A 16,808-nucleotide genomic window follows, 5' to 3' on the forward strand; every position below is an offset into this window, starting at 1 on the left:
TGTGCTGGAATGTTATGCTGCCTTTTCAAAGAACTGTGAAGAGAAGGGACGTGGATAAGTGCTATCATGTAAGCAGAAACACTCATTCAAATGGAGATGCAAAATGCATATGTAGAGTGTGCTTTGAACAAAGGCAGAAGTGGAATACCTAAAAATTTAAATATTACATGTGCCAGGAACATATATTTAAAGATACATTCTGTTTTCACAATAGTCTTTAATGTCATTTTGGGTTTTTGCTTTTTTTTTTTTTAATGTTGTAGGAGGAAAGAGCAGCTTCCAAGAAACACAGATGCATCAAAGGAAAATGAGATGGAGTGGGCAAATTTCCCTCCTTGGAGGAAGTGGGGTAATGCCTGGGTGGGCAGAGGAAACACTAGTGCCAGGTCTCTGAAGGGATCCTGGACAGCAAAAAGTCAGGGCAAGGAAAAGAGTCCTCACTCCCCCTCTAGGATTCAAACTGCTCAGCCTCCACCCAACCTACTCCCTACAGGATCTCCCACTCCAGGAAAAGGCAATTCTGGTCCAGCACAGTGGCTCACACCTGCTACACCAGCACTGTGTGGGAGGCCAAGGCAGGTGAATCACCTAAGGTCAGGAGTTCAAGACTAGCCTGGCCAACATGTTGAAATCTCATCGCTACTAAACATACAATAATTAGCCTGGTATGCTGGCACTTGAGATGGGAGAATCGCTTGAATGTGGGTTGCAGTGAGCCTAGATCGCGCCACTGCACTCCAGCCTGGTGATAGAATGAGATTCTGTCACCAAAAAAAAGATAAGGCAATCCCTTTCAGCTGCTCAGGAACAACACCTCAGAGCCACCTGTCTCATGAAGCCTCTCTTGCCACATCACATTCCTAACCACCCCATCCAAAATTACAGCAGCCCTTCCTCTTAAATTCATCCTCCATCCAGACAATCTAGTAGGACACACTCCCGCATGGGTCCAGACTAGACTTTTGGTCCAGATCTGGACAAGCAAAGTCACAGTGACAGGTCTCAGGATGACCACATGGCCAGCACGACTCCAGTGGGTAAGCACCAGGACTCTGGCTAGAGCACTTGGAAAAGAAGCCCATTCTGTGCTTGGGTGTTGCTAGGTTGGAGGATGAGGTCCAAGAGCTGCTGGTGGCTATCTTGCCTCCGTGGAGGAGTGGCTGCCTGTGGATGAAGTCAACAGAGGAAAACCAAGTTGACAGCCAGACAGAAAAACAGTCCTGTTAGTCCTTTAACACATGAATCCAGCTAAGCCCAAAGCCAGCCCTTTATCTAGACTTTTCCATTACAAGACACTATACATTCCCATGTTGCTGATATCAGTTTGATCAGCTTCTGCCACATTCCACTAAAAAGAGTCCAGGTGCTGGGTGTAATTTCAGCACTTTGGGAAGCCAAGGAGGCGGATCACAAGGTCAGGAGTTCAAGACTAGTCTGGCCAACAGAGTGAAACCCCGTCTCTATTAAAAATACAATGTAATCCCAGCACTTTGAGAGGCCGAGGCGGGTGGATCACGAGGTCAAAAGATCGAGACCATCCTGGTCAACATGGTGAAACCCCGTCTCTACTAAAAATACAAAAAATTAGCTGGGCGTGGTGGCGCACACCTGTAATCCCAGCTACTCAGGAGGCTGAGGCAGGAGAATTGCCTGAACTCAGAAGGCAGAGGTTGTGGTGAGCCGAGATCACACCATTGCACTCCAGCCTGGGTAACAAGAGCGAAACTCTGTGTCAAAAAAAAAAAAAAAAAGAAGAAGAAGAAAGAAAAGAAAAGAGAAAATTAAAAGATAAACCATGGAGGGGGAGAAAATTTTTGTAAACAATAAACCTGATAAGGGAGTTATCCAGAAATTACAAAGGATTCTTACAGATCAGCATAAAAAGACAAACAACCTAATTTTAAAATGGCCAAAGGATCTGAATAGACATTTCTCCAAGGAAGATACACAACTGGTCAATAATCACAAGATAAGATGCTCAACATCGCTGGTCACTAGGAAAATGCAAATCAAAACTACAAAGAAATACCACTTCACACCCACTAGAATGTCTGCTATTAAAAACACTCTTGGTGAAGGTGTGAAGAAACAGAACCCTCATACACTGCTGGTGAGAATTTAAAATGGTACAGCCACTTTGGAAATAGGTCTGATACAGTTTCTCAAATGGTTAAACACAATTACCATATGACCCTGCTATTCCACTCTTACATCTACGCCCAAGAGAAATGAAGAGACTTGCCCCCACAAAAACTTGTGCGTGAACATTCACAGCAGCATTATTCAGAAGAGCTAAGAAGTGGAAACAACTCACATGCCCATCTATTGATGCACAAATACACGAAATGCATGATATTCATATAAAGGAATATAATTTGGCCACAAAAAGAAATGAAGTACAGATATACGCTGTAGTGTGGTTGAACCTCAGGAAAATTATACCAAGTGAAAAAAGCCAGATACAAGAGGTCAGATATTGTATGATTTCATTTACATGTACCCGCAACTGGCACATCCAGAGACAGAAACTAAATGAGTGGTTCCCAGGCGCTGAGGGAAAAAGGAAAGAGGAATGACTGCAACTGGGTACAAAGTTTCTTTCTGAGGTAATTAAAATGTTCTGAAATTAACTACTGTGATGTTTGCACAGTTGTGAATATACCAAAAAATTAATAATAAAACTAAAACAAAAAGGGGGGAGAGACCTAAAAGATTTCAAAGACAAACCAATTTGCACTGTTTAAACCTTCCTTAGATCCTGAGTTTTTAAAAATACATTATAAAATAAAATGTTAATGCCGGGGCGCGGTGGCTCACACCTATAGCCCCAAACTTTTTGGGGGTCAGGCAGGTGGATCACATGAGGCCAGGAGTTTGAGACCAGCCTGCCCAACAGGGCGAAACTCCATCTCTACTAAAAATATAAAAATGTTTAGTATTACTAGTGATGTTGCGCATTTTATCTTAGTGCACCAAGCCGGGCATGGTGGTGCACGTCTGTAATCCCAGCTACTCAGGAGGCTGAGGCAAGAGAATTGCTTGAACCCAGGAAGCAGTGAGCTGAGATCGTGCCACTGCACTTCAGTCTGGATTACAGAGACAGACTCTGTCTCAAATAAATAAATAAATAAATAAAATATTATAAGTAGGACACGAAAGAAAGAGGAAATATTTCCATGCCACTTTATTTTACTGTGTGCCAGTTATCAATCCCACAAGTGGGGAAACCCACTTTCAACTGCATTCTCAAGAAACAATTAAAATATACCATTGGACTTCCCCTTCCTTCCTCACAGACCACTTTTTCTGCCTCAATTACAATCTTTCCAAAAGAAAGTTTGGATCTTCATGCTTTTTCCTGCAAAGTCATTTGTTGGTTTCCTTTTCTAATTTGTTTGGCTTTAGATGTAATGATTTTTTTTTTTTTTTTTTCTGAGACTGAGTCTCCCTCTATCACCCAGGCTGGAATGCAATGGCTCGATCTCTGCTGACTGCAACCACCACCTCCCTGGTTCAAGAGATTCGCATCCCTCAGCCTCCTGAGTAGCTGGGATTATAGGTGCCCACCACTACACCCTGCTAATTTTTGTATTTTCAATAAAGACAAGGTTTCATCATGTTGGCCAGGCTGGTCTCAAACTCCTTACCTCAAGTGATCCACCTGCCTCAGCCTCCCAAAGTGCTGGGATCACAGGCATGAGCTGCCACACCCAGCCAACATAATGATTTTTTAGTTAAATTTTAAAACTTCCTGAGTTTTCACATTATTTCTCCCTGAAAGATAAACTCATCTACTTCTATTGGCTTATCAATTTCATTTTCTCTTGGGCTAAAGGTAGAATGAAAACGGTCCAAAACTGTGAGCTTGGTTATATTAAAAGGAAAATATTTTCAGAGACTGCCTAGTCCTAGCCCTCCTCCCATAACTGGGCAAAAACAACCCCACTCCTATCCGCCGTGAACCCTTACAGAAAGAACAGCAGGCAGCTCTGAGATCCTGATAATGTACCTCCTGATATACATGGTACCAGTCACTTTACCTGATCAGTGTTATTTAGTCATTACAAGCCTAGAAGACAAGTACTACTATGTATCCCTATTTTGCTGGGACTCCCAGAATCATCAAGTAACTTACTCTTAAATCACAGTTTCATGTGGCAAAGCCAAAATTTGAACCCAGGATGTCTGGCCTCAGGGCCTGCACTTACACCAACCTACATTACCTCCTGGTGGAAGCCAGCTCCTAACATTTTTATTGTGGTATCACTAATATTCACGAATAAGAAACCATACTTAGGCTTAAAATCATTTGATATGGCAACCAAAGGTGGATTACTTCCCAGGAAACTCCCCTCGCATTATTAAGACTGCCCATATCACAAATCTTGGTCTTGAATAACAGAAGCAAAAGGCACATCTCTTGTTTAAACAAACAACAACGAAAAAGATCCACAGAGGTAACTTTAAAAATCAAAAATGAACACAGCAGTATCCCTTGGCCTTGTCCCCCACCCCGACCCCTACACCCGCTCAACCTCCAGAAACGCCTGGGGGAAAGACTAGGGCCAAGAGGGCTGGATGCAGAGTCCTCAGAAACAATTCCACAGTGAAGGGAAAACAGGCACTATGAGGATAGGCGGGGCTTCCTAAATAAATCCAGATCCCAGAGTGGCTGGACAGACAGGGGAGAGCTGAGAGGCTTCCCTGAGTCACTCCCATCTCCACATACAAAACCCAGGAATGACTTAGCACCAAAACACCAATAAGACTCCTCAAACGAAAGCAGGGTAGAGGCAGGAGACTAAACTTCAGAAAACACTGAGGACAAGCTGTCCACACCCATCTCCCTTTCACGTCCAGCATCCCCACCAACACCACTATTCCCCCCACCCCCACTCCCGCCCCCATGGTGAGAGGAAGAAGTTTGGACTAGGAAGAGCAAGGACGAAGTGATGGTCCCCAGATGGGCTGGGCACCGGACAAGAAGGGAAGGGCAGCAGGACAGAGCAAGAGAGACCTTAAATGATAATGAAGAGCCAGGATAAGGCACGGAAGGGGATAGAATATGCAAGGACCACCGCAATGTAAAAGCCAGGACCCGGGAAGGAAGCTGAGTGGGTAACTGGGAAGAACTGCTGATGGGAACAGCAAAGCACTGCGAGCAAGGGTGGAGGAAATGAGAGGGATGGGGAAGACAAAGGGGTTGGAGAACTGAGCTCCGCTGGGGACCAGGAGCTCCTGGGACACGAAGGTACTGAGGTCAGCAATCTAAATGTCCAGAAAGACTCTGCCTATGTGGAAACTGCAGGGAATGGAGACCAGGGGCCTGGGGAGCGAGGATGACTGGGGACGGGGAACCCGGAACTGGAGTTGGGACGCAGCGGGTCTAGGAGTTAGGAGAGGCTGAGACCCGGGAGGTCGCAGAACTGGGGGTCTGGACACTAGGCAAGGGGGTCGCAGGACTGGAACGACTAGGGACAGGGCTTTAGGAGCTGGTCTTTATGGATGGACAGAAGTCAGGAGACCAGAAGCGCCCGGCCACGGGAGCTCAGAGACCCGCAGGTGAGCAGGGGCCAGCAACCGGGCGTCCCGGGGGCCACGGGTCTGGAAAAGGGAGCGACGGGGAGGATGTCTGTGAGGGAGCGGGGCGCGGGGACTCAGGGGCCGGAGTGTGCAGCTGGAGCGGCTGGAGCTGGGGCGGCCGGGGCGGGTGACAGCGGCGGGGCAGCCACTCACCGCTCATGGTGCCGCTCCCCGGGCCGGTGCCTGAGCCGCGCCGCGCCGCGCCGCCGCCGCTGCAGCTTCTGCGGCCGCCGAGCTCCAGACAGGCCAGGAGACAGGAGCCCCGCCCCGGCCGCCCCGCCCCGGAAGTAGAGCCCGGCCGCCGGCGAGGCCCCGCCCGCCGACCCGGAACGTAAATACCGGCGCAGGTCCAGGTCACTAGACGGAGGGTAGAGAGCTGTGCTGAGTTGACGTGGGCTGGGGACTCCTGGTGGACTGGAGACCCCTCGAGGAGGTGCCGCTGGCCCCAAGTCCCCTCCCCGGCCCTCCTGAGGTTCCCACTCCTGTCGGGGCGCCAGAGAGAGAAGGCCACGTGTGTTGGGGCGACTTCGTCCCAGAGAGGGATGCGGGCTGGAAAAACCGAGTAACTGGCCGTGGGCACAGGCGGATGGGCAATCCCGGAGGCCCTCTCTCAGGAGGCGGGTTTTGAGCCCACACCTGGATAATGAGAGGAAACCAGCCCAGGAAGATCCCCAGGGAGGAGGGTGTTCCATAAGGAGGGGCAAGTGGAAGCGCCCTGCCTGGAGGGGTTGACTGCAGCCAGGGAATGAGTGAGAAAATAGGCCTGGCGCAGTGGCTCACGCGTGTAATCCCAACGCTGTGGGAGGCTGAGGAGGGTGGATAACCTGAGTTCAAGGGTACGAGAGGGTGAGTGAGAAAAGGGTGGTGAGAGAGGAGACTGAAGAGGTGGAAGGAGGCCCTTGCAGACCAGAGGACGGAGTTTGGACTTTTATACCTAACTGTAGGAAGGAAGGGGAGTGGGAGGCTATTATAAGAATGCCAGCAGAGACCAAACGCGGTGTCTCACGTCTGTAGTCCCAGCACTTGGGGAGGCTGAGGCGGGCAGCACGCTTGAGGCCAGGAGTTCGAGAGCAGCCTGGGCAACATAGCGAGATGCCGTTCTCTACAAAAACAAAAAGAATTATTCAAGCAGAGGACTGACACGATCTGAATTAGGTTTTAAGATGTGGCTCCTGACTGGGCACAGTGTCTCACGCCTGTAATCCCAGCACTGTGGGAGGCCAAGGGGGGTGAGGTCAGAAGTTCGAGATCAGCCTAGCCAACATGAAACCCCATATCTACTAAAAAATACAAAAATTAGCCAGGCATGGTGGCATGCGCCTATAGTCCGATCTAGTCGGGAGAGGCTGAGACAGGAGAATCACTTGAACCCCAGGGTCAAGCGATTGGCAGTGGTGGCAGTGAGTGGAGATTTCCCGACTCCAGCCTGGGCGTCAGAGTGAGACTGTGTCTAAAAAAAAAAAAAAGGCTCTTCCTGGGATGATGATTAATTATAATGGGGGCAGGAGAAAGAGCAGCTGGTTAGGGAGCTGTTACAAATGTCCAGGCAAGAGGTGGTGCCTGGCTACAGTGGTGACAGTGGACATGGGAAAGGTGATGGATTGAGTATGATCACAAGTGTTACACGTTCACAACATGCTTATGAAGCCCAGGGTTTTGTCCCGTTTTACACATGGGGGAAAAGGGACCAAAGGAGTATGTTCCCAGCTTGTTTTGCCTACACCCAGAGTGAAGAAATACATTTTATATCACAACCCTGAAAACATACCCATACATTTAAGGAACTGTTTAAGAAAACAATTCTGTAGGTAATACATTCTCTACTTTTCTTTTTTTTTTTTTTAATGCTGATGGAAATTTACTCGATTGATCCATAATAAGTCTTTGTTGTTTTTTCTTTCATTTTGAACTGGAGTCTCGCTGTCGCCCAGGAATGCAATGGCGCGATCTTGGCTTACTGCAACCTTTGCCTCCCAGTTGTAGCAATTCTCCTGCCTCAGCCTCCTAAGTAGCTGGGATTACAGGCATGCCACCACCATGCCCACTGATTTTTGTATTAGTCCCATAATGTGTTTTGCTGGGGTTCCAAGCCCTCATTCTTTTTGTAGCCTCATGATAATTGGCAGGGTGTGGTGGCTCATGCCTGTAAATCTAGCACTTTGGGAGGCCAAAGCAGGTGGATCACCTGAGGTCAGGAGTTCAAGGCCAGCCAGACCAACATGGTGAAACCCCCATCTCTACTAAAAATACAAAAAGTATCCAGGTGTGGAGATGGGCGCCTGTAATCCCAGCTAACCCAGGAGGCTGAGGCAGGAGAATTGCTTGGACCAGGGAGGTTGCAGTCAGCCGAGATGGCACCACCACACTCCAGCCTATGCAACAAGAACAAACTCCATCTTAAAAAATAAATAATTTATAAGCGTCTGAACTCTCTTGAGGGATAGGTATTCACTCTGTGATTCTCCCCCAGGGTACAGGTCAATAAAATGTGTCTACCTTTTCTCCAGTTAATCTGCCTTTCATGAGTTGATTTTTCAACAACTTTCAAAGGACTAAGAGGAAGAGGAAGTTTTTCCCTGGCCCCTACAGTGGAAAGAACTAAAGCCCAGCTGTGGAAGCACAGCTAAGCAAATCGTGGCTGTTAACCAAAAACGAAATTCTAAGCCCCCCAGTCATCTGAATGGAGCCCTCCTCTTGGCCAAAGGCATTCCAAAGGCAACTGGAAAAACGAGTTCAGGCCATGACTGGAAATGAGAGCCAAACAGGCCTCACAATCAACTCCTCCCTTTTGGAATTACTAATAGAATAGACTTTTTAAAAAAAAATACTTTTTTTATTTTTTGAGACAGAGTTTTGCTCTTGTTGCCCAGGCTGGAGTGCAATGGTACAATCTCAGCTCAACACAACTTGTGCCTCCCAGGTTCAAGTGATGCACCTGCCTCAGCCACCCAAGTAGCTGAGATTACAGGTGCCTACCACCATGCCTAGCTAATTTTGTATTTTTAGTAGAGATGGGGTTTCTCCATGTTGGTCAGGCTGGTCTCAAACCCCTGACCTCAGGTGATCCACCTGTCTTGGCCTCCCAAAGTGCTGGGATTACAGGCGTGAGCCACAGCGCTTGGCTTTTTTTTTTTTTTGAGACGGAGCCTCACTCTGCCACCCAGGCTGGAGTACAGTAGCATGATCTTGACTCACTGCAACATCTGCCTCCCAGGTTTAAGCGATTGTCCTTTCTCAGCCTCCTGAGTAACTGGGATTACAGGCCTCCACCACCACACCCGGCTAATTTTTGGTATATTTAGTAGAGACAGGGTTTCACCATGTTGGCAAAGCTGGTCTTGAACTCCTAACCTCAGGTGATCCACCCGCCTCGGCCTCCCAAAGTGCTAGGATTACAGGCATGAGCCATTGCACCCAGCTTTTTTTTTTTTTTAAGACACAGTTTTACTCTGTTGCCCAGGCTAGAGTGCAGTGGCAAGATCTCAGCTCACTGCAACCTCCACCTCCCAGGTTCAAGTGATTCTTGTGCCTCAAACTCTGAAGTAGCTGGGATTACAGGCGCATGCTACCATGCCTGGCTAATTAGTATTTTTTAGTAGCGATGGGGTTTCACCATAGTGACCAGGCTGGTCTCAAACTCCTGACCTCAAATAACCTGCCTGCCTCAGCCTCCCAAAGTGCTGGGATTACCAGCATGAGCCACTGCACCCTGCCAGAACAGACTCCTTAAGCCTGGTAGGAAACATTTACAATCTATTTTCTGAAGCCTGCCACCTGGAGGCTTCATCTGCATGACAAAATCGTGGTCTCCACAACCCCTTATCTTAACCAACATTGCTTTCTATTGATTCTAAATCTTTAGACAATAACTTAACCCTTTCAACCAAAATCTTTGAATCTAGGCCAGGCCCTGCGACTCCCGCCTGTAATCCCAGCACTTTGAGTGCAGATGGATTGAGGTCAGGAGTTTGAGACCAGCCTGGCCAACACTAGGAAAACCCATGTCTACTAAAAATATAGATATTAGCTGGGCGTGATGGTGCACACTTACAATCCCAGCTACTTGAGAGGCTGAGGCAGGAGGATTGCTTGAAGCTGGGCAGCAGAGGTTGCAGTGAGCCAAGATCATGCCACTGCAATCCAGCCTGGGTGAAAAAGCAAGACTCTGTCTAAAACAATAAAAAAGAAAATCTTTGAATCTACCTATGATTAGGAATCACCTCTACCACCAACCCCCTCCCCATACCTACTTCTAGTTGGCCTGCCTTTCTGGACCAAACCAATGTACATCTTACATGTACTGACTGATGCTTTATGTCTTTCTTTTTTTTTGAGACTGAGTTTTGCTCTTGTTGCCCAGGCTGGAGTACAGTGGCATGATCTCGACTCACTGCAACATGTGCCCCCAGGTTCAAGCGATTGTGCTGTCTCAGCCTCCTGAGTAGCTGAGATTACAGGCACGTGCCACCATGCCTGGCTAATTTTGTATATTTGGTAGAGACAGGCTTTCTCCATGTTGGTCAAGCTGGTCTCGAACTCCCGACCTCAGGTGCACTTTATTGCACTCCAGCCTGGGCACTGGAGTGAGACCCCATCTCAAAAGAAACAAACAAACAAGAAAGTAACAAAATGCTGATTTTAAAGACTGGAAGGCCCGCATGGTGGCTCACACCTGTAATTCCAGCACTTTGGGAGGCCAGGGTGGTGGATCACCTGAGGTCAAGAGTCCGAGACCAGCCTGACTAACAAAGTGAAACCCCGCTCTACTAAAGATACAAAAATTAGCCAGGTGTCGTGGTATGCAACTACAATCCTAGCTACTCGGGAGGCTGAGACAGGAGAATTTCTTGAACCCAAGAAGCGGAGGTCACAGTGAGCTGAGATCACGCCACTGCGCTCCAACCTGAGCCACAGAATGAGACTTCATCTCAAGAAATAAAAATAAAAATAAATAAAGACTGGAAATGTGAGACTATGCCAGTCATCATACATTAAGTGAAAAAAACGCCATGCAAAATAGTCTGTATGCCGTAATTACACTAGTGCCAAAAAACAGACATGTGTAAGGACTATGAAAAAATCTAAAAATGGGAATACTTGTGTGTTTGGTTCATGAGGTTTTCCCCATTTTCTTTTCTTTTTCTTTCTGTTTTTGAGACAGAGTTTTGTTCTAGTTGCCTTGGCTGGAGTGCAATGGCGCGCTCTCAGCTCACCCCAAACCTCTGCCTCCTGAGTTCAGCCAATTCTCCTGCCTCAGCCTCCCGAGTAGCTGGGATTACAGGCATATTCCACCACACCCAGCTAATTTTGTATTTTTGGTAGAGACAGGATTTCTCCATGTTGGTCAGGCTGGTCTCGAACTCCTGGCCTCAGGTGATCTGCCCGCCTCAGCCTCCCAAGGTGCTGGGATTACAGATGTGAGCCACTGTGCCCATCCTCCCATTTTTTTTTTTTTTTTTTTTGAGACAGAGTTTCACTCTTGTTACCCAGGCTGGAGTGCAATGGCACGATCTCGGCTCACCGCAACCTCCGCCTCTTGGGTTCAAGCAATTCTCCTGCATCAGCCTCTCGAGTAGCTGGAACTACAGGCTTGCGCCACCACACCTGGCTAATTTTTGTATTTTTAGTAGAGACGGGGTTTCACCTTGTTGACCAGGATGGTCTCGATCTGTTGACCTAGTGATCCACCCACCTCGGCCTCCCAAAGTGCTGGGATTATAGGCGTGAGCCACCCTGCCCGGCCCCATTTTCAAAAATATACTTTATAGCTGTTAATTTGCTACTTCAGGTAAAAAGTTGGCATGTCTGGTGCCAGGCACAGTTGCTCAGGCCTATAATCCTAGCACTTTGGGAGGCCAAGGCAGGAGGTTCCCATGAGGCCAAGGATTTAAGACCAGCCTGGGCAACATAGCAACACCCTGTCTAAAACGAAATCTTTAAATTAGCACCTTTAGTCCCAGGTACTCAGGAGGCCAAGGTGGGAGGATCATTTGACCCCTGGAGTTTGAGGCTGCAGTGGCTATAATTACACACTGCACTCCAGTCTGGGTGACAGAGCAAGACCCTGTCTCTAAAAATAATGATTAAAAAAAGTTCCAAAACCAAAGTTCCCCATATCTGAAATGTGTACAAAAGCCACAGAGCCCCAAGACCTTGAGGATCTATGATATGGCACCAATAGACAACTTAGCAATGACCAAAATCAACAGATAACAAGAGGGCATCCCATTTTGCATTGCCTTTCTGTAAGACCCTAGGACCTTTGCACAACCCCAGAAAGGGAATCCTCCCTGAAGGACTAAGACTGTAGCCCAAAAACATGGGGAAGTCAGAAGTGGAATTAAATGGATGTGTAGAGGAAAAATAAAATACATTAAAGACACCTGGGTTTAGACCAGGCACCGTGGCTCACACCTGTAATCCCAGCACTTCAGGAGGCCAAGGCGGGCGGAGCACAATGTCAGGAGTTCAAGACCAGCCTGGCCAATATGGTGAAACCCCGTCTCTACTAAAAATTAGCCAGGCATGGTGGTGCACGCCTGTAGTCCCAGCTACTCAGGAGGCTAAGGCAGGAGAATCACTTGAATCCAGGAGGTGGAAGTTGCAGTGAGCTAAGATTGTGCCATTGCACTCCAGCCTGATGAAAAAGGAAGACTCCATCTCAAAATAAAAAGAGGCTGAGGCCTACTGGGCTGCATTCCTAGACAGGCAAGGCATTCTAAATCACAGGATGAGATAGGAGGTGGGCACAAGATATACATCATAAAGGCCTTGCTGATAAAACAGCCTGCAGTAAAGAAGCCCGCCAAAACCCACCAAAACTAAAATGGCCATGAAAGTGACCTCTGGTCATCCTTACTGCTACACTTCCACTAGCGCCATGACAATTTGCAAATGCCATGGTAATGTCAGGTAGTTACCCTATATGGTCTGAAAAGGGGAGGCATGAATAATCCACCCCTTGTTTAGCATATCATCAAGAAATAACTGGCCAGCCATGGTGGTTCACACCTGTAATTCCAGTACTTTGGGAGGCCGAGGCCAGTGAAACACTTGAGGCCAGGAGTTCAAGACCAGCCTGGCCAACATGGTGAAATCCCATCTCTAATAAAAATAGAAAAATTAGCCAGGCGTGGTAGAATGTGCCTGTAATCCCAGCTACTCGGGAGGCTGAGGCAGGAGAATAGCTTGAACCCAGGAGGTGGAGGTTGCAGTGAGCCGAGATTGCACTACTGCACTCCAGCCTGGCGACAGAGCGTAACAACGGCCCTGAGGGCTGCTCTGTCTATGGAGTAACTATTCTTTTATTCATTTACTTTCTTAGTATACTTGCTTCCACTTTATGGACTCGTCCCGAATTCTTCCTTACATGAGATCCAAGAACCCTTTCTAGGGGTCTGGATTCGGACCCCTTTCTGCTAACACCACTACTATGGTTTGAATGTTGTCAATGTGTACTGAGAACTGGGGCCTTTAAGACGTGATTAGGGACAAGCACAGTGGCTCATGCCTGTAATCCCAGGACTTCTGAGGAGGGTGGATCACCTGAGGTCAGGAATTGTTGATCAGCCTGGCCAACATGGTAAAACCCCATCTTTACTAACAATACAAAAATTAGAGGAGTGTGGTGGTACACGCCTGTAATCCAAGCGACACGGGAGGCTGAGGCAGGGGAATTGCTTTAATCTGGGAGGTGAGGTTGCAGTGAGCCGAAAGTCATTGCACTCCAGCCTGAGCGACAGAGCAAGACTGTGTCTAAAAAAAAGGGTGATTAGGACATGAGAGTACGTCCCTCATGAATGGGAATAAGGCTATTTTAAAAGAAGTTTCACATAGCATTTGGCTAATTTGCTTTTCCACTCTTATGTCACATGAAGGACACGGCATTTTTCTCTATTTACCTTTCCGCCTTCACCCATGTGAGGACCACTAAAAAGGCCCTCATCAGATGCTAATACCTTGATCTCAGGCTTCCCAGCCTCCAGAACTGTGAGAAAATAAATCGCTGTTCTTTATAAATTACCCAGTCTTGGGTATTCTGCTATTCCAGCACAGACTTAAGACAGCCACTTACTGGCTATCTTACCTTCCTCTGACTATGTTTTTGTCATCATCCATAAACTGGAGATAATGTCCACTGAGCCAGGTGCGGTGGCTCATACCTGTAATCCCAGCACTTTGGTAAGTCGAGGCGGGTGGATGACAAGGTCAAGAGACCAAGACCATCCTGGCCAACATGGTGAAAGCCTGTCCCTACTAAAAATACAAAAATCATCTGGGTGTGGTGGCATGTGCCTGTAGTCCCAGCTACTTGGGAGACTGAGGCAGGAGAATCACTTGAACCTGGGAGGTGGAGGTTGAAGTGAGCCACGATCCTGCCACTGCACTCCAGCTTGGAGATAGAGTAAGACTCCGTTTCAAAAATAAATAAATAATGTCCACTTATCCAGTACGTTTTTGTTTTTGTTTTTTGAGATAGAGTCTTACTCTGTTGCCCAGGCTGGAGTGCACTGGCGCAATCTTGGCTCACTACAATCTCTGCCTCCCAGGTTCAAGAGATTCTCCTGCCTTAGCCACCCAAGTAGCTGGGATTACAGGCATGTGCCACCATGCCTGGCTTATTTTTGTATTTTTAGTACAGACAGGGTTTCACTATGTTGGCCAGGCTAGTCTCCAACTCCTGACCTCAGGTGATCCACCTGCCTCGGCCTCCCAAAGTGCTGGGATTACAACTGTGAGCAACCATGCCAGGCCATACCCAGGAATTTTTTGTGTGCTTCAAATGAGTAAGTATAGGCGGACACCTGTAATCCCAGCTACTTGGGAGGCTGAGGTAGGAGAATCTTGAACCTGGGAGCTGGAAGTTGCAGCGAACTAAGATCATGCCAGTGCAGTCCAGCCTGGATGACAAAATGAGATTCTGTCTCCAAAAAGTAAAATAAAATAAAAAAAACAAGTTAGTACAGGTGAAGCACTTAGAATAGTCCTTGGCGCATTAAGAAGACTATATAAAGGTCAGATATGATTATTATAGCACACCCACATTCTGGGCTGAAAACAGTATCTCATGCACCATTATCACACTTTGCAATTACACATTTATTTATGTAATTATAATAATGCCTGATGCTTTCATTAAACTGGAAGCTCACAAGGCCAAGAACCACCTGGGTACTGCACACTGACTTCGTCTGGATGATTCTAGGCTTCTCCTTTTTGCAGAAGTGCATAGGATAAATTTCCTTTCCTTTAACAATAAAGAGAAAGGAGTTCGGGGGATAGGGGAAAGATAGCATTAGGAGAAATACTTAATGTAGTGACAGGGTGATGGATGCAGCAAACCACCATGGCACGTGTATACCTATATAACAAACCTGCATGTTCTGCACATGTACCCCAGAACTTAAAGTATATCTAAAAAAAAAAAATAAAGAGAAGAATCTGATCTGTCCTGAAATGTGTATGTGTGTGTATAGGAGAGATGCGCTCTAGCCATGGAAATGTGTGACTGGGGCTGGGCATGGCGGCTCATGCCTGTAATCCCAGCACTCTGGGAGGCCAAGGTGGGTGGATCACCTGAGGTCAAGAGTTCCAGACAAGCCTGGCCAACATGATGAAACCCCATCTCTGCTAAGAATACAAAAATCAGCCGGGCATGGTGGCACATCTGTAATCCCAGCTACTTGGGAGGCTGAGGCAGAAGAATCTCTTGAACCCAGGAGGCAGAGGTTGCAGTGAGTTGAGATCACATCATAGCACACTCCAGCCAGGGCAATAGAGCAGGACTTCGTCTCAAAAAAAAAAAAAAAAAAAAACAGGCTGGGTGCGGTGGTGCATGCCTGTAATCCCAGCACTTTGGCAGGCAGAGGTGGGCAGATCATGAGGTCAAGAGATTGAGACCATGCTGGCCAAGATGGTGAAACCCCATCTCTACTAAAAATACAAAAAAAAAAAAAAATTAGCTGGGCATGGTAGCAAGTGCCTGTAATCCCAGCTACTCAGGAGGCTGAGGCAGGAGAATCACTTGAACCTGGAAGGCAGAGTTGCAGTGAGCTGAGTTTGTGCCACTGCACTCCAGAGCGAGACTCTGTCTCAAAAGAAAAAAAAATGTGTTACTGAGATTTACAGAATGCTGTCCTTTTTTTTTTCTCTTAGTAAGTCAAGAGTTTAGAGGGCTCTAGTGAGAAGATTGTCACATTAGCATGTTCAAGGTGAAGAGCATCAGCTAGGATGAGCAAGGTTGTTTACAACCACTGATGGTGTGGAAGGGGTCTGTGTTAAATGCTATACAGATAACACCATTGGGGACCTTAAGAAGCTGATGATTACGGCCCAGACCAGGGCTATAACAAGAACAGCCCTTTCAGGGACAAGACTGTCCTGAATAAGTGGTATACAATTTTTAAGGACCGTATATCACTAGGGGACTATAAAACGCAGTAGGAGATGAAACTGGAGCTTTTTTTTTTTTTGAGACAGACTCTAGCTCTGTGGCCCAAGCTGGAGTGCATTGCAATCTCAGCTCACTGTAACCTCTGCCTCCACGGGTTCAAGTAATACTCCTGCCTCAGCCTCCTGAGTAGTTGGGATGACAGGCACCCACCACTGCACCCAGCTAATTTTTGTATTTTTAGTAGAGACAGGGTTTCACTGTCTTGGTCAGGCTGGTCTCGAACTCCTGACCTAGTGATCCACCTGCCTTGGCCTCCCAAAGCGCTGGGATTACAAGCATGAGTCACCGAGCCTGGCCTTTTTTTTTTTTTTTTTTAGACAGAATCTGGCTCTGTTACCCAGGCTGGAGTGCACGGTGCCATCTCAGCTCACTGCAACCTCCACCTCCGGGGTTAAAGTGATTCTCCTGCCTCAGCCTTCAAGTAGCTGGCATTACAGGCACCGACCACCATACCCAGTTAATTTTGTATTTTTAGTAGAGATGGGTTTTTACCATGTTGGCCAGGCTGGTCTCAAATTCCTGACCTCAGGTGATCTGCCTACCTTGGCCTCCCAGGGTGCTGGGATTACAGGCGTGAGCCACAGCTCCTGGCCAGAACTGGAGCTTTATTATCAACAGATTAAAATTTTTTTTCCCTTTCCCACCTTTCTATCCCACCCTCACCCCCCACACTGGTATACATGCTTGTTTTGTTTTTGTTTTTTTTTTAAGCTTCACTATTAGTCCAGAACATGCTTGCTTTTAAAAACTCATATTAATAAAAACTTAGATG

General features: G+C 47.3%; 1 protein-coding gene across 4 annotated transcripts in view; it reads right to left on the bottom strand.

The window, feature by feature from the left end:
* The window catches only part of SNX29 (sorting nexin 29), a 591,074-nt gene extending 585,248 nt beyond the window's left edge, over window positions 1-5,826 (bottom strand). For all 4 annotated transcript variants that reach the window (XR_013524649.1, XM_078344734.1, XM_078344735.1 and 1 more), the window contains exon 1: window positions 5,737-5,826. Coding sequence is in view for 1 of the 4 variants with exons in the window: in XM_035266111.3 (XP_035122002.1) it covers window positions 5,737-5,743 (7 nt within the window). In the remaining 3 variants the exon portion in view is untranslated. The remainder of the gene's footprint in view (window positions 1-5,736) is intronic.
* Between the last annotated feature and the right edge of the window lie 10,982 nt (window positions 5,827-16,808).

Source organism: Callithrix jacchus, chromosome 12, assembly GCF_049354715.1.
Source record: "Callithrix jacchus isolate 240 chromosome 12, calJac240_pri, whole genome shotgun sequence".
NCBI classification, from domain to species: Eukaryota; Metazoa; Chordata; class Mammalia; order Primates; family Cebidae; genus Callithrix; species Callithrix jacchus.